This window comes from Lycium barbarum, chromosome 2 (assembly GCF_019175385.1).
Source record: "Lycium barbarum isolate Lr01 chromosome 2, ASM1917538v2, whole genome shotgun sequence".
NCBI classification, from domain to species: domain Eukaryota; kingdom Viridiplantae; phylum Streptophyta; class Magnoliopsida; order Solanales; family Solanaceae; genus Lycium; species Lycium barbarum.
This window is the reverse complement of record NC_083338.1, coordinates 135,429,888-135,455,602: the sequence shown is the minus strand read 5'-3', so window position 1 is coordinate 135,455,602 and position 25,715 is coordinate 135,429,888. Positions and strand designations below refer to the sequence as shown.

Below are 25,715 nucleotides of genomic sequence, written 5' to 3'. Positions count from 1 at the left end.
TGATTGTGATTTTAATTTTATTTTATTTTTAATGTAAATTAAGTCCCTTCAAAGAAGGAGGAGAAGAAAACGCCAGTATTGAAACACTTAAGACAAATTAGCATGATTACATGAAGGACAATATGCATTAATTTCACTGGTTTAGTAGAACACAGTACATATGTGTGATACATTGGGCTTGGCGGGAGAAGCAGACGATATAATTAAGAAGTGTACCATATTGCTGTTGAATTATGCAGTCAGGGGCACCTTATTTAAAATTTTATTTGTTAGATAATATGATACTTTAATGTTATGGATTTAATTTGTATACATTGATAGTGTAAGAAAATTATATTAGTGTACTTTAACACATGTTTAGCAATATATTATCTATCTTATTTTCTATACAGTCAATTCAACTTATCATGCATGAACGATTACTTATTTTTTACCAGACATGATAGTATTAAAAAAGTTAAATTTTCTGCTATATCATATATAAATTATTTTAGGTTTGCATTACATACCTCATCATACGTTGGCTGGTATGAGAATGGAATTGATTTATGTGATGATATTTGATTGAGAATGGAATGTAAAAAAGAAAGAGATTTTTCAAACTTATATTTTAAAACATGCATGAGATAGATATTTTGTGGCCATAAATCATTTCATTAAAGATAAATGTAAAGTCCAAACTGTTTTTTTTTTAAATATAGAAAGATGTCTTTCTTTTTTATAGACTAATTAAAAATTAAAGAGTGTCACATAGGCACAAAGAGTTTATATTATAACTGAAACTCGTGAAGTCACTCGAGCCCGTAATCTTTGTCTATTGTGACACCATGTTCCATTACTATTGCCATCATTTTATTTATGTGAATTTTTTTTTGCTAAAGATGCAATACTTCTATTTGCATATCTTTAAGTATACAATACTAAAGTAATTTGCTAGAGGACACAAGAAGAAGTTCAAGTGGGGTAGACATTAAAGAATTGAAGAGAAAATAGCATTTGGCAAAGTAAAAGGGGGGAGATCATTAAGAAGTCTATTGAAGAAGGGCTCTGCTAAAACGTGAAGTTCTGAATATTGAAATAAATGAAGTTTCACCATTAACGTTCTGCTTCTTTAGAATTAATTTCCTTCCATGACCATACATGCCTTTAATGTATATTTTCCCTACTCTCATGTTTCATGTCTTATTAATTTACTCTACCTGCAGGAATACATTATATGCTCTATCATAGCTCTATTTCATCTTAACCTCAATTAGCTAATAGGACTGCAAATTTTTAATTTCGGAATTTTCCTAAATGAATGGGTGTTCAATTTAAAAGCTCTTTGAATTGTTATAAGAAAAAAGGAAGTGTAAAATGAGCACTTCTACTGATTTAACTAGATAATTATGTACTAGATGCCATTAATTCAAATCCTAGCGGAGACTAAAATATTATGCGATTTTCTTTCATCTGTCCAAATTTGACGGAAAAAATTACTCGGTATCTGTGCTGGGGAGAGGTAGCAGGTACCCGTGAAATAAATTGAGGTGCGCGCAAACTGACCCGAATGGATTAAACTGCATTTCTAAATATTTGTTGATAAAGCTCAAACTATTCATAATATGTTATAGGGACATTGATACTTGGAACGAACTTTTTTATTATTGGTATTTAGGCTTTGTCTGTATCGTATTTGTTGTATATCCCAAGTCAGCGGGACGTAGTCCTTTGATCTTCTTATATAATTTTGGATAATCCTCACTTTTTGAGTTTAACTTTTTAATTGAATTAGATTGTTAACTTTCCAATTTCTTATCACTCAAAATTTTGGATAATCCTCACTTTTTGAGTTAACTTTTTAATTGAATTAGATTCTTAACTTTCCAATTTCTTATCACTATTTGAGGCTCTAAAATTTTTACTATGTGTTATTATCACCTGAAAGTACAAACTCCCTCGGATTAAAATCTGACCTTATAATAGATGGTACACTTGATGCATCGGCTAATGGCTACTATTAACATCAAAGTTTGGACATAAGCATGGACGATAAATTAAAAGTAACTTGGGCTACTTCTTCGATATATTGCTTGATTTGGATCATGCCCCATTAACTTGAACCACTATTGCTAGGTAAGGGCAAGACCAAAAATGCCGGGAAAATTACAGCTAAATACCATTTGTCCATCTAGTTTACAAAAAAAGTACATATATATTTTGCATGCCTATACATATAATATATAATACGTATACATATAATATACATACCTATACACCTATGTTGCTCGGACTCTCTAACAATGTTGCCGCACCGTGTCGGATACTCTAAAAATGCACTATTTTTGGAGAATTCCACGTGCACTCGTCGACATTTCTGAAGAGTCCAAGCACCATAACTATACACAACATCTATAGCCGAACTGTATAGGTAGTGTATACTTCGACCATATTTGGTAAACTAGCTAGTTGGCCTAAGGGTATATTTATGTAAGTTTCCAGAGAATGATCCACGGCTTTGAAGTTTCATGTGGGTTTCTGGCCAATAATCCAGATGATCCACAGGTTCGAAACTTCGACAAATATTGGCCCATTTTTTATCTTCCTCTCAACTCATTCCATGATTCGTCTGCGGTATGAATCTCACTCACGACATGTACATTACATGTTCCGTTCTTACCACTGAAACAAAGCTTTGGTAGCACTCTTATCCATTGTGTTAATCGATAATTATTGCGGTATAATATCTTGATATTATTTGGTACTCACGACATTTACATTACATGTTCCGTTCTTACCACTGAAACAAAGCTTTGGTAGCACTCTTATCCATTGTGTTAATCGATAATTATTGCGGTATAATATCTTGATATTATTTGGTAGCATATTTGTAGGGAGATAATTACCATATATTAGTTAGTTTCCTTGTTTCACTAATTACCATAAATTAGTTAGTTTCCTTGTTTCACTAATTACCATCTATTAGTTAGTTTCCTTGTTTCACTAGGATCTTAGTTTCCTTGTTTCACTAGGGTTCAAGATTGTATCATATATATATTCTCTCTTGGTGAATGAATGGCACAAGTCAAGATTGTATAGTTTCTACAATAATCCCGAGATAGATTTAAAGACAGTAATTGCACCTCTTTATATATGTATAGTTCGAGCCAGAACAGTGGGTGCTATGTTGGATCTGCTACATTTTAAAATGTTTCAAAAACCAATTTTATTCTCCTGCAATTTATCAAATCTTGTCGAGGATCTATCTTTGATTTTAAGGGCTTATATCTAAAGATATTCAATCTCTTCATATCTTTCATACTGCTCTTAGATATTTAATAATCTTACAAAACAAAATAATTATCGTCTATCGGTTAGATTAGAATGGTCATCAACATATCTTATAATTAGGTGATTAGGATTTTTATTTAGAATAGGACATCAACTGACCATGTAGTTTGGAAAGTCCATACTTGGTTGTTTATGAATTGGTTGTTTGATGAAGTGCTTTTGGGTTTAGGAAAAGAAATGAAACTTTTGCTTCCAGAAAAGACACTACATGATTCCCGTTTCATATATACTTCAGCTTTGATAAGCAAAGCTATCCTGTATTTGCACAAGTTAGATGATTTATTTCCATATACTTGAGCCTAGTTGGCAGAGCTACCCCATATTTAGTAGTAACTGGTACTCGATGAGATAGTCAACGTTCTCGCAAAGCTTGCCAAAACACCTCTAATGTAAAAAGAAGTACAATTTATTTCCCTGATTCTGATCTCCATTCCCGAAAGACATGCCTCAAACAATTCATAGCATGCAGGGGAGTATCATGTATGTATAGGGTAAGTAGGAATACAAAATCATTTCAAGGTCTACAAAGTATGACATGAAAAAAGAAAGTTCAGTTTCACAAAGATAAGATAAAGACTAAAGCTCTAAGGTAAGATATAATAACCTGCCATCAAACAGCTTATGCAAAATGTTACTGGGAAAGCTACACTTCTTTCTGTCATCCATCAGAGCGAAAATCAGACCCTTATATCATATAACCAATGCAGTAGCAGAACAAGTATTTGACGTAATTGCCAAAGGGATTCAGTTTAACAGCAAGCTCTTTTGAATATGTACAGCTTCAGATGGCAAGCTTTATTTTGCATATAGCTTATAGCAGTTCAGCCTTTCAATAAACTATGTCCCAACTCCATGAATGATGTTTGGCAACACCGATCGTGTTTTCCAGAATACATACTGAAAAAAGAAAAGCAAAAATGTGTTGAACTACAACTGAAAATTTTAGAAAGATCTCAGCAGCCTTAGTGCCAAAAGTAAACTAAAACTGTTAAGGAGCCACAGTTTTCTTGAGTGGTTCATACAACTCAGGTATTTGATCCTTGTAGGGCATCACAAAATAATCTATGAACTTCAACTCTGTTAAGCTCAAAACATAATAGAGATCCAACTTTCTCCTCTCAACCTTCTTCTCGTCCAAAATTTTCAAGACTTGCAGCCGAGGTATCACCCTTTTTTCCAGACTAAAGACCAAAATTGCAGGATGAGAAACCAAGTAAGCAGTTTCAAAACCGAGCTCATTCATGAAAAGATTCAGAGCTTTCTGAATTCTAACTTCTGAGAGACCAACACAAAAAGGTAGCTTCCGGAACATCTCGAGTATATCATCATCAGACCATCCAAAACTCTTGAAAATTCCAAACTTCCTATCCAACGTAGACTTCTTTTGCGAGGTTAACACTTGAAATCCATAAAGAAAACTAGGGGAGTCCCGCGGAACTCGAAATTCGTTCTCTACCCTATGCAACAAACCCTTAAACCACTGAGGCTTTTGTGCAATACATCTAGGAATTCTAAGCAATAGCTTTTTTATTCTCAAATCAGGGACACCAGAGTTTTTCAACAGCAATAGATTAGTCTCCATAATATGATGAGCACCAAAAGTAAGCAACCAAGGAAATCTCTTTATAGCCTTAACTATATTTTCATCACAACCCAAAGTTCTCCTAAGCAAATCAATGGTAGGTCTTATATGTGTATCTAAACCTCTTTCAATAATTTGTGAATCTTTAGCAACCACATTCACCAGGTCCGACCCGGATAGCCCGAGATCCATAAGGCACTGGAATTTGGGTTTTAAGGTTTTGGAAACATCAGAGAATAGCAATTTGGGTACTGCAGAAACCATTTTTTTCATCTGGGTCTTGTCCAAACCAGTTTGTTTCAAGAAATCGATGACTGAATCAGGATTCTTTGGGGTTTTACATGAAGTTACCTTGGAAGATGCCAACATTGCTTCTTTTTCGGAGAATCAACCAGGTATTTAACCAAGAAATGGGTTGGGGTTGAGGTTGAGGAGTAGAGATATTGAGATCTTAAAGTGTAAAAGCCAAAGCCATTACCGTGAAATATGGAAGTGTTATTAGTGCAAATAGTTACCATTTTGCCCCTGAATCTGATGAGCATATCGTTTAACTAGTGATTATTAACGTTGCAAGTGTTCAAGAAGCTCCAAAAATAAGGGGTTAGGGTTTTAAGTTATCTCAAGAAAAAGGCAAAAGAATACAGCAAATTTCAGGTATCAAGAATTGCCTCCAATCACACAAGGAAAATGCATATATGACTGCAAAATTAGGATTCAACTTAGAGGAAAGGACCAAAATCATCCCTTATCTTTGGCTTTAGATTCAAAATAATCTTTTATTCTTTCACAGAGAATACTAATAGTCCTTTTATTTTTGACAAAATGGTGCACTTTCAGTCCTAACTTTAACTACAGTTAGCTTTTTAACGGAAATACTATCAGGTAGACCTCGTATGTGATCTTTTTTCGTAACAAACAAAAGTTTACTCATCTCATTCAACTTACATGCGTTTTGATGTGCAAATTATTTTTACTGTATATATAAGTTTCAACATTCTGTAGAAATTAAAAAGTCTTATTTTTCAGGTTATTAATTTTACTTTATGTATCGATTATCTTTTAAGTGATATGAGTAGTGGCACAACCACATTTGTTTAATTGACACTCATTTGCTAGAACATTTATATACTTAAATTTTTGTAATGAATACATACTATATGTTGATTCCCTTTGAGTTTTTGTGCATTTATGTACTTATTAAGCCCTTAAAATTATGAGATTTTTCATTTAGAAATCACAATTAAGTTCTTTTACCTATTATACACTCTCAATTCCAATCAATATATCTCAGTTAAAATTAACAAGCTAACATAGCAAAAAGAGTGATTCTCACCTCAGATATGGGCATGAATCAATCCTAAATCCAAGAACTTAACCCGAAACAGGCCAAATTTTAGAAATAACTGAAGAAAAATTGGAGCAAAATCATATCACAAAACTGGTAAATATAGATAGCCATACATACATGGGATTGGCACCTGATTTTGATGTTCTAAACTCGTCTTAGTAATTACCTGCTTTGGCATATTACAAGTTGGGCAATCTGCAGGATTGGCCTCCGCTGGGGTGGTCTTTAATTTTTGTCCCTCAAATCAGCCCCCGCCACCCCTCATTCAAAAATTAAAAAAAAAAAAAAATTGCACGGCATAAGTTGGACCACAACTTTTGCCTTAAGGTTAAAAAAAAATACTGAAATTTTGCAAACCTCTACCTTAAGGCTTAATTTTGGGTAAACGTTTGTCTTAAGGCTTAATTTTGGATAAAAGTTTGCCTTAAGGCATAAGTCGGGGTCCAACTTATGCCTTGCGAATTTCAATTTCTGCCCTGCGAAATCAACTTATGCCCTGCAATTTTTTTTATTTTATTTTACGTGAATTTGAATCCAGGACCTCTGAGTGTTAAGCGAAAAACAAATATTAAAGACCACCAATTTAAGGGACAAAAATTAAAGACCACATCAAAAGAAGGAGAATCCGCTCAAAAAAAAGTGACAAGTTGCCTATGTATTCTCCAAATGTATCGTTTTTTCGTGACATTAGTAATTAGTTTACGACACTTCCGTGTTTTTAGTCTTGAACTTCTAACGACTAATAGCCTGTTTGGCCAAGCTTATAAAAATAGTTTATTTTAAAAAGTACTTTTTTTTAAAAGCACTTTTTAAAAAAGTACTTTTGGCTAAAAGCAGTTTGTGTTTGGCCAATTAATTTAAAAAGTACTTTTGAGAAGCAATTAGTGTTTGGCCAAGCTTTTAAAAAGTGCTTCTAAGTGTATTTTTCTCAAAAGTACTTTTCAAGAAAGTGCTTTTGGGCAAAAGCTATTTTTTTTAGCTTCTGAAAAACTGCTTCTGCTACTCCCCAAAAGCACTTATTTTCTCCCAAAAGCTTGGCCAAACACTTCGTTTTTTTTAAAATAAGCACTTATTGAAAAAATAAGTACTTTTGGGGAAAAAATAAGCTTGGCCAAACAGGCTATAAGAGGGGGTGGGGGTGAATTTTATTTTTCTTCAAAAGCTTTTTTTTATTTGCTAGACTCAAAGCCAAGTGGCTATTTTTCATTCATTACACTTGGCATGTTAGATATGTTTTTTCCTACTGGTTAGTTGGCATGAGGGCTTAATAGGCATATACTTATCAAGTTTGAAGTGTGTAATCTATATCTATATATAATATAAAATTAGTTATAAAAAAAGGTGATGTGACACTTCTTTATGACTAGCGGTCTTATTTATCTTTTTGTGCATTTTTATTGGTTCATTTTGTTCATAATATACTAAGTAAATGGACTAATAAAAGCCTCATAAAATGATTATTGAAATCATACCCACGTAGCAAATAACCAAGGCTGTCATAGATCATTGCGATAACCTAATTTAACGTTTGAGCAATTAAACCCACGTAGGAGCAATTAAACCCATGTACGTAGGAGCAATATAACATGACCGTAATGGCAACTAATACCATTGATGCATTTGTTAAATTCTGCATATTGCAAGTGCTATATATATATATATATATCTATATTCAGCAACACGCTTTTTAGGAATAAAATGCAATTTAGATGTTGATTATTTATGAGAGCAACGGAGGGAAGCAATACAAATATTCTATTCTCTTCGTTTTCTTGTAGAACGAACTTTCTTTCAACCGTAGATGTTGTTTCAATATATTTCAATTGACAATCGATTTTGGTCTGAAAATAGTAGTCTGAGACTTAAAGAGATCTTAATCAACTACACAAATCATTCGGGCTTTCAAATAAGATGCTACAGCAATTTGGAAATCATTCTTTGGTTTCTTATTCCATCTCGAGCATCAAATATTGTAAATTCATATTTTTGTTTAACGAAACTTTATCTAAAGTTGTCCTTTCATTTTATATTTGAAGTAGCAATGTTGTTATATTTACTACAATATTATTCATGCTTTAATTTGGCTTGAAGGAGAAGAAGGCTTTTGAATAGTGATCGACTTTTTGAATGGATATCGACTAGAGCTCAAAAAAAATTATGTATTAATTTTGCGTTCTTGCTTCTATTTTTAATGACTAAAATCGTAACAATGATGTGAGTATTGAGTATTTGTATTATTTTCTTCTTTACTTATTTTTCGTACGTTCTCTCTGTGATTCCCCTTTAGTTTGATTTTATATGAATTTCTTATTGTCGTAAGTCTATAATTTCTTTTGATTTAAGATAGTAACTAATGATTTCTTTGGCAGTCTGCTAACTACTAACCAAATATTTCCTATATGGAATCAGTATGGTCAAGTGGGTGATTTTTTTTCTATTTTACATACTTTTTTATGTAAGGAGAAACTATCGAAAAATATTTAAGAACCCCGATTTAGATACGTATAAATTAAATGTATGCTATTAGATAAAAACTTATTTTTTATATAAAAAAGGATTAAAAAATTCTTCAAACTTTGTCATTTTAAGAAATCAAGAAGAAAGACAAATGATTGAGAAATACATATCAACTTTACCAATATAATCCATATATAAAAGCCCGGTCATTTGTACGCTTTTACGGACAACTTTTAACATGTAATATTTTGTTTAAGCATGAAAATTGTCACTAAATTATTGAAAGTGCTTTATATTTCTGATTAGCTAATTTAAACAATTCATATTATCTATATATTATGAATATCTCTTTTAAGATATAATAAATTATCTGTGTTATTTGTCATTGTGTGAAGCGCGAAAAAAATTCACTAGTATGAAAAAAAAAATATTGACCTCTTAAGCTTCTTCTCATTTTAAAATTTGAGGACTTCATTCCTAGGACCCACTCTTTTCTCCAAATCAAACATCACAAGTCGAGTGGGAAGCCACATAGAGCCCGGCTTACTTTAAGTGACTTTTAAGCATAAGTCATAAATTAAGAATTTTAATTTTTGGCTTTTAACTTATTTTTACTATTTTAGCTTTAAAATAAGGGGCAATTCGCAAGAATGCCCCTCATTCAGGGTGGTCTTTAATTTTTTCCCCTCAAATTGTTGGTCTTTAATTTTTGTCTTTCGCGTAGAAATCCTGAGGTTCTGGGTTCGGACCCCGGCGCCAGCATAAAAATAAAAAATAATTTCGCAAGGCAAGACTTGTGAAAAGTTATGCCGGATCCGACATAAATTTTATGTCTTAAGGCAATTTATAAGACAGACTTTTATGCCTCAAGGCAACCTGACAACATAAGTTGTCTTAAGGCATAACTAAAATTATGCCAGATCCAGCATATGTTGCCTTAAAAGACAAACTTTTAAGGCAACATATGCCGAATCCGGCATTACTAAGCATAACTTCAGTTATGCCTTAAGGCAACATATGCCGGATACGGCATAACTTTATTTATGCGTTAAGGCAACTTATGCTGCATAAGGTAGACTTCTTTTAAAGCCTTGCCTTGCGAAATTATTTTTATGCCTGAGCGAGGGTTCGAACTTCAGAACCTCAATATTTTCGGCCACATTTTCAAGCGAAGGGCAAAACTTAAAGACCACCGATCCGCGCAAAAAAATGAAAAACAAGTGTTTAAACACTTTTTTTTTTTTTACTTTACCAAAACACCACCACATGGCTTAAAAGCTCAATCCTTCACGAATTTTAATGTTTCGTGAACAATATCTTTACATCAAAATCAGAAAACTCAAAACTCCTAAAGTTCACCCTAATTGATTGGGCATGAGATAGAAATGGTGCAGGGTAGTGAACAACAAACATCATAACTTTGTAGGAAGTTAAAAGCAAGAAATTCAAGAGCAAAATGCCAGCAGGATTCGAATTGTTGGACTCTGCTGGAGCTGATAGATATGAATCGGAGCACTCCAAGAATGAGCTAAAACAACATATTTTCATGACTGTATCTATTTCTCTTGGTCTTAAGAGAATGAAAATATTTCTGCTTCTACTAACAAGCGCTACTGTAATTTTTTTCTTCTTTCTCAAAATAGAGCACAATTGAAATTTGAAAAATTTATAATGGTTATCAAGTTCCTAATGAGATTTCAATATGACCATTGCAACAACTCGTATCATTGTGTTACTCAGTAGTACCAAGACTGAGCTAAAGTTTAAAGATAGTGACTGCCAGAACAGCGGGTGTCATATAAATTGGGACAGAGACAGTTTACATTAGAATGGACGACTTAGCTTATAATTAGATGGCCAAGGCATTTAATTTAGAATAGGATTTCACTTACTTTGTAATTGGGGAAGTCAAACTAGGTGGTTTAGGAATTAGTTTTCCGGAAAGAAATGAAATTGCTGGTTCCAATTACCAAAAGAAGATGGACACCAAGTAAAACACACGCAAAAAGAAAAGGAGGAGAGCAAAAAAGCTAGGTGATTTCTTCCCTATGCTTAAGCCTTGGTGGCAGAAGGAACGGGTATTTGCGCCGCTGAAAGGTAACTGGCACTCGAAGAAATAATTTAGGTTCATGCAAGCTTGTCTTGGAACTACTGTTATAAAAAAGATTTTTTTTAAAAAAAAATGATGTTTCCCTGACTCTAATCTTCCAGAGACACATACCTCAAACATATAAGGTTGTGATAAATAAGAGTTTTACATACATTACAGAGTAAGTAGGACAAAATCATTTCAAGGACTAGAATGTAGGAAATGACAAAAAATGTTCATCTTCACAATAAAGATTGGACAAAGACTAAAGCTTTAAGGTACAGGACATCTTAGTGCACCAAGCTACCGCTATGCGTAGGGTCTAGGGAAGGGCCGGACCACATTGGGTTTTAAAAGGTAGGGCTTATGGAGCTAACCTTTTAAATGTATAGATTAGCAAACAACTCATGCAAAATGTTAATGGGATCAAATCAGACATAATATGAGAAGGTTCCAACTGGGAAAACCATACTTCCTTCTGTCATCCATATCAAAGAGAAAATCAGACCCTTACATCATATAACCAATGCCGTAGCACAAAAAGTATTTGACATAATGCCAAAGGGAATTAGTTTATCAATGGGATCTATTGAATCTGTACAGGTTTTGATGGTAAGCTTGATTTTGCATATAGCTTACAACAGTTCAGCCTTGTAAATATGAGGTAGGCCTTTCATGAATAATGTTTAGCAACACCGACCATGTCAAACTGAAAAATGAAAACGGGAAAATGTGGTGGACTACAACTGAAGATTTAGAAAGATCTCAGCACCGATAGTGCCAAAAGTAAACTAAAACTGTTAAGGAGCCACAATTTTCTTGAGTGGTTTATACAAATCAGGTATCTGATACTTGTAGGGCAGCACAAAATACTCTATGAACTTTGACTCTGCTATGCTCAACACACTATAAAGAGCCAACTTTCTCCTCTCAAGCTTCTTTTCGTCCAAAATTTTCAAGACTTGCATCCGAGGTACCACCCTTTTTTCCAGGCTATAGCCCAAAATTGCAGGATGAGAAACCAAGTAAGCAGGTTCAAAACCAAGCTCCTTCATGAAAAGATTCAGAGCTTTCTGAATTCTAACTTCTGAGAGACCAACACAAAAAGGCTGCTTCCGGAACATCTCGAGTATATCATCATCAGACCATCCAAAACTCTTGAAAACTCCAAACTTCCTATCCAACATAGACGTCTTTTGCGAGGTTAACACTTGAAATCCATAAAGAAAACTAGGGGAGTCACGCGGAACTCGAAATTCGTTCTCCACCCTATGCAACAAACCCTTAAACCGCTGAGGCACAATTTTTACAATACATCTAGGATTTCGAAGCACAAGTTCTTTTATTCTCACATCAGGAACACCAGAGTTTTTCAACAACAATAGATTAGTCTCCATAATATGACGAGCACCAAAAGTAAGCAACCAAGGAAATCTCTTTATAGCCTTAACTATATTATCATCACTGCCCAAAGTTCTTCTAAGCAAATCAATGGTAGGTCTCATATGAGTATCTAAACCTCTTTCAATAATTTGTGTATCTTTAGCAACTACATTCACCAGGTCCGACCCAGATAGCCCGAGATCCATAAGGCACTGGAATTTGGGTTTTAAGGTCTTGGAAGCATCAGAGAATAGCAATTTGGGTACTGCAGAAACCATTTTTTTCATCTGGGTCTTGTCCAAACCAGTTTGTATCAAGAAATCGATGACTAAATCAGGATTCTTTGGGGTTTTACATGAAGTTACCTTGGAAGATGCCAATATTGCTTCCTTTTCGGAGAAACCGAGAGAATCAACGAGGTATTTCACCAAGAAATGGGTCGGGGCAGGGGTTGAATAGAGATATTGAGACCTGAAACTGTACAAAGAAACGGAGTCTCCAAAGCCATTGCAGTGAAATCTTGAATTGTGGGGGGATACAGCTAGACCTTTGAATGTGATGAGCCTTAAGCAGGTTTTCATCACTACCAAAAATTATCCTAAATATTAAATAATCAATCTCATATGAGAATGTAATCCTCTAAACAAAACATGGAGTTGGACCAAGTCGGATTTAGGGTTTGGTTAACATGAGGAAATAACAACCTGGGAGAAATAGAAACGACAATCTTGATTCGAAATAAAGGACTTACGAACCAACATTACGAGTAAAGCAATGGCTACTCCTACTCTCTGTGGAATTGTTACTATTACGCATTTCCCTCTTTTTAAATCTTTTAATTATAAAATAGCACTACGAGCCCCTTGACTTATAGCCTATTTGACCAAACTTCTAAAAAAAAAAATTATTTTAAAAAGTATTTTTTAAAAAAATATTTTTCAAAAAAAATTATTTTTGACTAAAAGCAGTTTATGTTTGGCCAATTAATTTAAAAAGTACTTTTGAGCAATAATTAGTGTTTGGTCAAGCTTTTAAAAAGTGTTTCTATGTATATTTTTCTCAAAAGTACTTTTCAAAAAAGTGCTTTTGGGCAAAAGTTATTTTTTTAGCTTCTGAAAAATTGCTTCTGCTACTCCCAAAAACACTTTTTTTCTCTCAAAAATTTGACCAAACATCTTTTTTTTTTTTTTTAAATAAGCACTTATTGAAAAAAATAAGTACTTTTGGGAAAAAAAAAAAGCTTGGCCAAACAGGCTATAATTAGCTTATAAGCAAGGCTGTTCACGGTTTTGATTAAAATCAAAATCAAATAAAAAATTTAACCAAAATGAATAAAAAAATCAACATTTAGCTTGGTTTGATTTGATTTTAAATTTTAAAGACTGATAATATTTGATTTGGTTATGATTCTATTAAAAAATAACCGAATCAAATCGATAAATTATATACATAAATTTTATAATTATTTATATGTATAATATTAGTTTTTCATAAATAATTATAAATATGTTATATCTTTTAATCATTAATTTGGTTTTGGGTTTACTTATTTCACATGATTGTTTAAGGCCCATGTTTTTAAAAATATGTCCAAACTCATGTCTTTAAGTCTTTTAACTCTTTAAGTGTTAAGTGTAAACCTATTAACAGAAGCTCACGTTAGTGTCTAATGTCTTTTAACTAAAAATTTTAGCCTTTCTTTGTCAGCCATTTGATTTTAGATTGTTTCTTTTTTTTTCTTTCGAATTTATACCTTTCTTTTTTCTTGTTTGAATGGGTCCTAAACTTCTACTAATATTTTTCATATGAAAAGGACATAGGTTGTAGATTTGGAGGTTTCTATAGAAGATACTTCAGTAACATCAGCATTTGTTGCAACTCAAGCACATGGTAATGCCCTAATACTTCTTCCGTGGGTAATCCTCCTAAAAAACAGAAAAGAACAACTCCTTGTAATCGAGACCCTAGCCTTCGGGATAATGATAGAAAAATATCTGAAGTTTGGGATCATTACACACACAAAAAAAAATCATATATCTTAATTTTAATTTTAGGTAGTCTTTATGTTTAATTAATATGTATGTTTGTAACAACAACTAAAAGCTTCTATACTCTACTTTATTTCCAAGTATGTGTATTAAGATGACAAAATGGTGCAGCCACTACTAAGTTAGTTTTTAGCTATATATGTAATAGTTTAGCAACTTTGGGTAACTTGAGTACTACACTGTCACTAATAGTGAAAATATTTCTATGATATATGTTCCACCTTAAACTATAAATAAAAGTTATTGTTTGAACCAAAAAGTTGAAAAAGACATGTCTTTTTCAACTTTTTAATATTTTACTGATAAGTCTCATGGTTGCTAGTCATAAACCGAAAAATCGAACCAAATCGACAATAACCAAACTGGTGGTTATTATTTTATTTGGTTTGGTTATGGTTTTAGACATTTAAAAATCGACTAAATTAGTTTGGTTATAGTTTTAATCAATAACCGACCCAAACCGAACAATGAACACCCCTACTAATAAGTTGTTGAAATCAATTTTTTTTAGTGTTTGACTGGCCAGCTTATAAGCCATTTTGTGCTTAAAATAAATCCAAAAAAATAAGTTTATCCGTTTGAATTGGCTTAAAAGAAAACAGCTTGTACCTTTTTTTAAGCCAATCCAAACAGGCTCTATGTCTATGAGTCGATCTTTTTTTCTTTTTTGGTTAAAAGGATGATTCCTATTAGTATATTAAAGTAGTTACTTCCTCCCATTCATAGTTCACTTACCTTTTTTATTTTGATTAAAAAAAAAATCGCTTACAGAATAATCAAGAAGATTAATTTTATTTTTTGAGATTTTTCATTATTAAGTGCTAAGTGATCAAATCTCAATGTGTCAAATTACTTAAAAAAAATTTAGGAGTTACTCCCTCCGTCTTAATTTTTTTAGGAGTTACTTCCTCCGTCCCATAATAAGTGTCACCTTAGTAAAAAACACACATATTAAAAAATTAATAATGTCATGTGAAGTTTACTAAATAACTCCACATAATAAAAACTAATTATTTTTCCTCTTGATTAGAGCATACATAAATAGTAAACCTTTTGACATTGAAAATCCAATAATATCAAGTTACTGTGTGGCTTTTCCAACATCATTTAGACATTACTTTAACTTGTCACTTTTTATCTAAGGGTAGAGTTGGAAAAATTGGTCAATTTATGTCTTGGTTTCCTAAGATGACATTTATTATGAGATAATTTTTTTGACTAACGTGACACTTATTATAAAACGGAGGGAGTAATATTTTCTTAAGGGGTGTGTTATAGTGTTATAGGCTAAGTAGACACTTATTTTAAAATGGCGAGAGTAACATCATATAGGGAAAATCATGCTCATACTACATGCTGGTTTCAAGGACACAAATATACACATTTTCCTATTACTACAGATTTGGCTCCTGATGTGTGTGGTTTTTTTTTTTTTTTTTTGGGGGGGGGGGGGCGAGGGTGACAAAAGGGAGATACATCATGGGATGAGGATGGATGATTATACAAAAAAAACTTGCTTGGTCTCCCTGTGCTCTTTCTCTATATCCTACTATTTGTTGTATATTCAATGTTAGTGGGGATGTGGTCTTTTGATCGGGGGCGGAGCCAAGTAGAGCTCAGGGTGTTCATGTGAACCTCCTTCGGCGAAAAATTAAATTGTTTATACATGATTAAAATTATTTTTTATATATATATAGTAGATGTTGAATCCCTTTCACTTGTTGTGTGTTTACTTCTTTAAATTTTGAACCCTCTAAGTGAAATTTCTGGCTCTGCCACTGCTTTTGGTATCTTTATATAATTTTGGTAATTCCCATCTTGAGTAAACTTTGAGATTAAATTAGACTCGAAGTCCATTTTGTGTACTTAGAAGGGCTACTATGTTTTATTATAACTTGAAAGTACAAACTCCCTCGGATTAAAAACTGAACTTATAATAGATTGTACACTTGATACATCGACTAATGGCTACTATTAACATCAAAGTTTGGACTTAAGCCTGGATTCAAAGTATAACTTGGGCTACTTCTTCAATTGCCTGACTTGGATCACGGCCCCTTAATTTGAACCACTAGGGCAATTTGCACGATTAGCCTTCTTCGGGGGTGGTCTTTAATTTGTGACCCTAAAATTGCTGGTCTTTAATTTTTGTCCTTCGCCTAAAATACCCCACAGTTCTTGATTCGAATCCCGACTTCAGTAAAAAAAAAATTTGCAAGACAGAGTTTCGTAGCAAAATTAGGCCTGTTAGGGAAAAAGCTAGGACTTAGAATTCTAGCAGAATAAAAAAAAATCTCAATGAAAACTTTTGCCTTAAGGCATAACTAAATTTTGTTTCTGCCTTACAGTAGAATTTTTGCGAATCCTTGCCTTGCGATTTTTTTTTTTTAACTGAGCTGGGATTCGAACCCAGAATCTTGGGATATTTTCGATCACTTTTTAAACAAAGGACAAAATTAAAGACCAACAATTTAGGGAAACAATTAAAGACCAGCGCCTTGGAAGGACGATCCGTGCAAAAAAATGAACCGCTAAGCGTAAGGGCCTAGACCAAAAATGATCCACAACTTTGGAATTTCATGTGGGCTTCTGGCCAAGACTCCAGATGATCCACAGGTTCGAAACTTTGAGAAATATTGGGCCCTTTCTTTATCTTCCTCTCAACTTGCCTGTTTGGCCATGAAATTTTTTCACTTTTTTCCGATAAACGTTTTCACTTTATTTGAAAATTAACATTTGACCATGGAAATTTCAAATACAACCTGCAATTTGAAAAACAACAAAAAATTTGTTTTCACTTTTTTTTTTTTTTTTTTTTTTTACTTTCAATACATTCAAACAATCAAATATTCTTTAAAAAATCTATAACCAAAACACAACTCCATTTTCAACTCTAACTCCAAAATACCAAATAAAGTGAAAAATATTTGGTTTTCATGACCAAACGCCTACTAAATATCAGGATTTGTATGAGGTGTGATTCTCACTCGTGACATGTGAATTACATTTTCTATTTTTTGTTCTTACGACTGAGCAAAGCTTTAGCATAATAAATGTAACAGCTTAAAGCTAAGCCTATCAGAAGCGGCCTCGCACCTTAATCGACTTGAAGCAGCAAAACAAGTGCACAAACTTCAACTTTATAACAAATCACTTAGGAATTGGGAAAGAATGATGGTTGATTGAAATTGCTTTCATTCATCTCATACCAAAATTTCATCTACTTACCATCTCAAAAGAAGTCTTCAGTAGAAATAGAAAGGTTTTTTTTGTGTTGGCCTTCAAGTCTCTAATGAAGGCTCTATGAAAATACAATATATAAGGGACAAAACAAGTCAACACTATCTAAGATAAAACAGTAATTCCGCGTCAAGTAGCAATGAACAAGAGTTGCTCGGAGTTCTAAATTATGTATTGATAAGTAATCAATCACACAATATCCTGAGGTATCCTATGGATATTTTTCATTCATTACTTTTGGTACGTTAGATGTGTTATTTTCTACTGGTTAGTCGTCATGAGGGGCTTAATAGGCATATATATTTATCGAGTTTAAAATGTGTATAATCGGTATAAAAGACCAAACTTTGACCTCTTAAGCTTCTTCTCATTAAAAATTTTGAGGACTTCATTCCTAGGCACCACTCTTTTCACCAAACCAAACATTAAAAGTTTTGTAAGGGAAGCCACATAATCTGGTTTGTGTCCAAGCTCATCCAAGTAAAAGCGTGTTGAAATGAAGAAACAAAGAAGACTGAAAGGGCAGCTTTGTCATTTCGTCATTCCTGTCCAGAAGTTAGTTAGGCTTAGTTAGGAGGCAGTAGTCTTCTATTTAACTATTAAGAAGGATTAAACCTGTGTAATTAGTGTAACTTCGTGTCAAAACGCACTACTTAGATTTGATTTGATTCAATAAGATATACAAGAAATTCTCTCTCTACATTTTCTCTTGTTCTTCATAAGCAAAGTCAGGGTTCTGCATACACATCACATGATGATTGATAACAAAGCGTAATCCTTCACGAATTTTAATGCTTCATGAACAATGCCTTTACATCAAAATCGGAAAACTCAAAACTCCTAAAGATTGCGATATTTGAGTAAGCATAATGAGATGGAAATGGTGCATGCAGGGTAGTCGAAAAAAAAAAAGATGTTTTCACTGATTCTAATATGTATTCCAGAGAGACATACCTTAAACAAATCAGGTTGTGATTCTCCTAACCCAAATTAAACTTATCAAACCAATAGCTACCAAGACTAAATAAGAGTTTTACAAACATTACAGAGTAAGTAGGACTACATCATTTCAAGGACTAGAAAGTTTGAAATGGCAAAAAATATTCAACTTCACATTAAAGATAAGACAAAGACTAAAGCTTTAAGGGCAAACGACATCCCAGTGCACTATGCTACCGTTATGCGCAGGGTTTAGAGAGGAGCCTGCCCACATTGGGTTTTAAAAGGTAGGCTTATGGAGCTAACCTACAATCAAGTCCTTTCAAATGGATAGATTAGCAAAACTCATGCAAAATGGTAATAGGATCAAATTCAGACATTATATAAGAGCTTCCTACTGGGAAAACCACACTTCCCTCTGTCATCCATCAAAGAGAAACTCAGACCCTTACACTATATAACCAATGCCAGAAAAAGTATGTGACTTTGTCTTCAACAAACTTGCTGGTAACTGCCAAAGGGGATCAGTTATTAATAAGATCTGTTGAATCCTAATATCTTCAAACGGCAGACTTGATTTTGCATATAGCTCACAGCAGTTCAGACTTGTAAATATGAGGAAGGTCTTTCAATAAACATGCCCCAACTCCACAAGTGATTTTTGGCAACACCGACTGTGTTTTTCAGAATATAAACGGAAAACAGAAAAAGCAAAATTGTATTGAAATACAGCTGATAATGTTAGGAATATCTCCGCACCCTAAGTGCCAAAAATAAACAAAATCAACTAAGGGGACACACTTTTCTTGAGTGGTTTATACAGATCAGGTATCTGATCCTTGTAGGGAAGCACAAAATACTCTACGAACTTTGACTCCGTTAACATCAGAACAGAATAAAGACTCCACTTTCTCCTCTCAAGCTTCTTTTGATCCAAAATTTTCAAGACTTGCATCCGAGGTACCACCCTTTTTTCCAGACTATAGGTCAAAATTGCAGGATGAGAAGCCAAGTAAGCAGGTTCTAAACCAAGCTCCTTCATGTAGAGATTCAATATTTCCTGAATTTTGGCCTCTGAGAGAGCAATACAATAAGGTAGCTTCCTGAACATCGTGAGTACATCATCATCAGACCATCCGAAACTCTTGAAAATCTCAATCTTCTTTTCACAGCTAGACTTCTTTTGTGAGACTAATGTATGAAATGCGTAAGAAAACATAGGGGAGTCACGCGAAACTCCAAAATCATTCTCCACCCTATGCAATGAATCCTTAACCCACTCAGGCTTGTGTGTAAGACAACCAGGATATCTAAGCACAAATTCATTTATTCTCACATCAGAAAAACCAATGCTTTTCAACAACAATACATTAGTCTCCAAAATATGATTAGCACCCAAAAGAAAGCAACCAAGGAGCTCTCTTTATAGCCTTAACTACATTTTCATCACTGCCCAAAATTCTCCTAAGACAATCAATGGCAGGTCTCAAGTGAGTATCTAGACCTCTTCTGACAATTGCTGTATCTTTAGCAATAACATCCACCAGGTCCGACACAGATAGTCCGAAATCCATAAGGCACTGGAATTTGGGTTGTAGGGTTTTGGAAACATCAGAGAATAGCAATCCGGGTGCACCAGAAACCAATTTTTTCATCTGGGTGTTGTCGAAACCGGTCTGTTTCAAGAAATTGAGGACTAAATCAGGATCTTTCAAGGTTTTACCTGAAGTTGCCTTTGAAGATGCCAACATTGCTTCTTTGTTGGAGAAACCCAGAGAATCAACAAGGTATTTCACCAAGAAATGGGTTGGGGTAGAGGTTGATGAGTAGAGATATTGAGACCTGAAAGTGTACAAGCCATTGCAGTGAAATATGGAATTGTGGGGGGATACAGCTAGACCTTTGAATCTAATGAGCCTTAAGCAGGTTTTTATCACTACCAAAAATTCTCCTAAATATTACAGTATATAATCAAAGTTAGGGTCTCATATGAGAATGTAATCCTCTAAACAAAACAGGGAGTTGGACCAAGTCGGATTTAGGGTTTAAGGGTTTTGTTAACATGAGGAAATAACAACCTGGGAGAAATAGAAACGACAATCTTGATTCGGGTTTTTTTTTTTTTAAACAGTTTGTTGTAAGAATTAAGGACTCAAATCAGGTGAATTAATGTTACCTATTAACATTACTTCGGCTTTGGAGAATCCTATGACGATTGACAAGTAAGCAACTGCTACTCTAATCTCTGTTGAATTGTTACTATTACATATTTCCCTCTTTCTAAATCTTTTAAGGGAATAGCGATTTTAATCCTTGAGTTATAGTTATATTGCAGTTTTGGTTCCTGTGTAATTTGATTGAGCATATTTAACTTTCAATTGATATAAACGTGTGATTTCCGTTAAAAACTTAACGGAATTAAACAAAAATAGAGATGAAAAGTTTGATAAGTGAGTCAACACGCCGATGAGGAGAGTACATTGGGAGCCAGCTTTTATGTGATCAAAATTATTGAAAAGTCGTAGGTCGAAAAGCTTTTACAAGTTCATACACAACAAAGGCAGAAAGGTGACTTTAATTAGCATTTTGGAGGGATTGTGGAACAAAGAGAATAAAATTAACTAGTAAAAATGGTACACGTGTAAGTTATTGAAGTCCCAACTGGGCGAAATGGAGGGATTTGTCACTGGAGGGGAGCCAGCTCCATAACCTTTTATATAACTCTCAGATATTTGAGTTACAATTTTAGAAAGCGGCTTAAGTAATTGTTATCTCAGTTTACATTAGAATGATCATCAACTTGGCTTGTGATGATTTTAATTTAGAATAGGACATTAACTTACCATGCAATTTGTAAAGTACATACTTAGTTGTTTATGAATCGATTTAGTTTGATGAAGTGCTTTTTGGATTTAGGAAAAGAAATGAAGCTATTGCTTCTGGAAAGACAAGTGATTTCTTTTAATATACTTAAGTTTTGATGGCAGAATTACCTTGTATTTGCACAAGTTAGACAATTTCATTCCATATACTTACGTTCTGTCTTTTAATATACGACCATGTTTTTCAGAATACGAACTGAAAAATGAAAAGCAAAAACGTAGTGGACTACAACTGAAATTTCGAAAGATCTCAGCACCTATATTGCCAAAAGTAAACTAAAAACTGTTAAGAAGCCACAGTTTTCTTGAGTGGTTCATACAACTCAGGTATCTGATCCTTGTGGGGCACTACAAAATAATCTTCAAACTTTGACTCGGTTAAGCTCAGAACATAACAGAAATCCAACTTTCTTTTCTCAAGCTTATTCTTGTCCAAAATTTTCAAGACTTGCAACAGAGGTAACACCCTTTTTTCCGGACTAAAGACCAAAATTGCAGGATGAGAAACCAAGTAAGCAGTTTCAAAACCAAGTTCCTTCATGAAAAGATTTAGACCTTTCTGAATTCTAACTTCTGAGAGGGAAACCAAATAAGGTAGCTTCCGGAACATCTCTGAGTATATCATCATCAGACCATCCAAAACTTGAACATTCCAAACTTCCTTTTCAGGTTAGACTTTTTGAACGAGGCTACCACATGAAATGCAGAAGAAAACATTTGGGAGTCACGTGGAACATGAAAATCCTTCTCCACCCTATGCAATGAATCTTTGACCCACCCAGACTTGCGTGTAAGACAACCAGGATATCTAACCACAAGTTCTTTTATTCTCACATCAGAAAAACCAGAGTCTCTGAACAACAATAGATTAGTCTCCATAGTATGATAACCACCAAAAGTAAGCAACTAAGGAGCTCTCTTTATCGCCTTAACTACATTATCATCACTACCCAAAATTCGCTGGTTGCCTCAGAATCTGGTGAGCATTTCGTTTAACTAATGCTTATTAACGTTGCAAGAGCAGCTAAAACCTTTTCGCTGGTTGAATAACACCTTGGTTTATGTCCTTGCGCTTAAAAGGAATCTCTCTCTCTCTGTCTTTTACTATTATTTTTATTGTTGAAGAGTTTTAACCATTTCCAAAATTTTAAGTAGGCGTTTGGCCATAAAAATCAAATATTTTTCACTTTATTTGGAATTTTGAAGTTAGAGTTGAAGATTGTGTTCGGTTATAGTTTCTGCGAAGAATATTTGGTTGTTTGAATGTATTAAAAATGAAAAAAAGTGAAAGTTTTTCAAATTCCAAATACAACTTTTGTATTTTGAATTTTCGTGCCCAAACGACGATTTTCAAATAAAGTAAAATAATTTTCAAAAAAAAAGTGAAAAATTCTGATGGCCAAATAGGTCCTAAGTCTTTTCGACAAAAAAAGAATGACAATTTGCAAGTTTGAAACGTAAACTCTTTTACACGTCAACTTTTTAATGTAATATGAATTGTTGGATTATTTAAATATTCTAGAGATATAATTTTACATGTAGATAAACTAATAGTACTACTATAAATCACTTTTGTATAGTTAAAATATTAAAATAATTTAGTAAATTATTTGATGAGAAATAGTAATATTTTTTTAAAAGAATGAATAGTATAAATGTAGCAAGAATGAAAAGAGTTGTCCAGATGTGGATTGAATTTCAAACTTGTAAAATGTAAATAAGAGTTGATTCGTCAATTATAGGAATGTAGGGTGTGTTCGTTATAAAGGAAAGTTTTTTCCATGAAAAATAATTTCTTGCAAAATGTTATCCAAGAAAATAAGTGATTTCTTACCTATTTTCACGAGTATATAAGTAAGCAAATAATATTATCCTAAAAGCGTTTGTATATAATCTAAACACATAGTATGATAGGTGAATGTGGGAGTGGGAGCTAAGGTGTGTGTGGTGGTGGTTGTCAAGGGGGGGGGGGGGGGGGATGAGGGTATGCTAGAGGGTGGGAAGAACACAAACAAATGTGAAATCATTTGTGGAATTTGTTTTCCCTACTACCACACTATGAAAGTCATTTTTCTCGATTTTAAGAAACTTGTTTTCCAAAAAAATTGTAAAACATTTTCTGGAAAATATTTTCCTCCATTCCGAACACACCCCAAATCAACATTACATTTTCTCACGCAAACTAACTTGCCATATCTAGTTCCCATTTTCCAGTTATGTGATTCTTCAATAGCAATGCCAATTATCACTCTTACATGACTTGGTTGAACAAATAAATGCTAATCCAAACAGAAACAAGAGAGATGAAGGTGGGTGATTTGGAGGGTGGGTTGTTCCGCAAAGCATAGGCCTACTTGCAGTGAAGTAACCAAATAAGATTTCCAATTTCAATAACAATTAGAAGAGACAATACACATGTTGGCTTCTGCCTAGGCCTTGTTAGGCAAAGTTCACTGGTACATCTGTTAATGGGAGGTAACGGGTATCCGGTAAAATAAATTGCATTGCATGCAAACTTAACAACCCATGAGTACCATACTGGCCGCACCATCGGGCCATTGGCATCTAAAATAGGAATAATAGTTGTAGCAGCTTAAAGCGCATTTCAGAAGTGGCCTCGCACCTTAATCGATAGGGAGCAGCAAAACAAGTGCACAAACTTCAACTATATAACAAATCAGTTAGGAACTGGGAAAGAACAATGGTGGTTCAAGTTGCTTTCAGTCATCCCATACCAAAATTTCATCTACTAACCATCTCAAAAGAAGTCTCTACGGAAATACAATATATAAGGGACCAAACCAGTCAACACAATCTGAACTAAGACCAACAGGAGGTAAGATAAAACAGTAACTCCCGCCAAGTGGCTACAGTGCATAGTAAAATTCAATTAAAGAGCTATCTTATGATCAAGTGAAGCTGATTAAATATTGTGAAAATAGAAAGGCTTCCCATTGACTTGATTAACGATGTCCAAAGAGTTACTCAAAGTCTTAAAACTATGTATAATATGGTAGGTAATCAATCCCAGAATATCAACAACAACACACCCAATGTATGGGCAAGTGAGATCTGGAGAGGGTAGAATGTACGCAGACCTTACCTCTACCTCGTGGAGATAGAGAGGCTATTTCCGGAAGATCCTTGACTCGAGTAACAAAATCCCAGAATATCCATAAATATAATGAATATAGACGTATGTGAACCTAGACACATATTCACTTGATATTCTAACAAGTATACTGCTCACGAATCCTGGTAAATTTGGTACGACTTTAAGTTATCATGAACTACAAGATATTGGAGAACTTGTAACGCAGTATACTTTTGAAAGAAATTTATAGTGATGGAATTTCATCAATAACCAAGAGAGAAAAGTGTAGCACCAGTAGGAATATTACCGAGACAGCTAATTAAAAAATTCTATTTACAATATGCAAGCTCTGATTAGTACCTTTAAATGTAACAAATGAACATAGATCAACTACTTAAGGGTTCTTCCAGCCTACCTCCTACCATTAGAGCCATTTCATCACAACACCCCCCCCCCCCTCTCCTCCTCTCCCCCCGGTCAGCACCCCCACATACCCAGAAAAAGGAAAAGAGTGTGACAGTTCCAGGAAGAACAAGCTAATTGACTATCATTTGCAGAAACATAATGCAAATGCTAAGCACCAACACTATGATGCAGATTAACTTGCCAAGCAGTCTTTTTTTCCACAATGGTAACATAACTTGCCAAGCATTTGACTATGACTAAAGTTTATTGCCACATAAGAAGTAATTTTAGGTACCCAATACTTACTACAGTACAAGCTATAGCCCACAATGTTATTGGTATAATGTGTTGAAAGCAATATATCCTCACGGTGTAAAAAAGAAATTTCTAGTGTAGATAATTCACTTGCTTTTCTACTTAATGGAAAATATAGAACCTGCTACTTTGTGGTTCATCATTTTCCAGAAAGCAAATAGACATAAAGTGAGACATTTATTAGCTAGCTAGATGTTTATCAAATACTAGAGATACTTCAATCGAATGCTTAGTGCCTTTTTCTGGAAAATTTAGGTCACTAGAAAGCAAATTAAGTTTGAAACTAAAAAAAGCACTCCGATGGCATTATTGCTTTATCAGGACAAGAAACAATTTTTGGCAACACCATACTATATTTTTCGAAATACCAACTGAAAAAAGAAATGCAAAAATATATCGGACTACAAATGATAATTTTAAAAGGTTGCAGCACCCTTAGTGCCAAGAGTAAATTAAAACTGTTAAGGAGCCACAGTTTTCTTATGTGATTCATACAGATCAGGTATCTGATCTTTGTAGGGCAGCACAAAATACTCTATGAAATTTGACTCTATTAAGCACAGAACAGTACAAAGACTTTTTTTTGATGAAGCAGAACAGTAC

At 33.8% G+C, this 25,715-nt stretch overlaps 3 protein-coding genes across 3 annotated transcripts; all 3 read right to left on the bottom strand.

Annotated features, from left to right (window-relative positions):
• Positions 1-3,785: 3,785 nt before the first annotated feature.
• Positions 3,786-5,735, bottom strand: LOC132627435 (uncharacterized). The gene has a single exon (XM_060342780.1). It carries the CDS (start codon positions 5,279-5,281, stop codon positions 4,319-4,321), a length of 963 nt encoding a protein of 320 aa, XP_060198763.1. The 5' UTR covers positions 5,282-5,735; the 3' UTR covers positions 3,786-4,318.
• A 5,163-nt stretch (positions 5,736-10,898) lies between these two features.
• Positions 10,899-13,001, bottom strand: LOC132627434 (transcription termination factor MTERF5, chloroplastic-like). The gene has a single exon (XM_060342779.1). The coding sequence runs from the start codon at positions 12,768-12,770 to the stop codon at positions 11,607-11,609; it is 1,164 nt and encodes a 387-aa protein (XP_060198762.1). The 5' UTR covers positions 12,771-13,001; the 3' UTR covers positions 10,899-11,606.
• Positions 13,002-18,515: 5,514 nt separating this feature from the next.
• On the bottom strand, positions 18,516-19,838 carry LOC132622615 (uncharacterized). The gene has a single exon (XM_060337246.1). The coding sequence runs from the start codon at positions 19,633-19,635 to the stop codon at positions 19,204-19,206; it is 432 nt and encodes a 143-aa protein (XP_060193229.1). The 5' UTR covers positions 19,636-19,838; the 3' UTR covers positions 18,516-19,203.
• Positions 19,839-25,715: the final 5,877 nt, after the last annotated feature.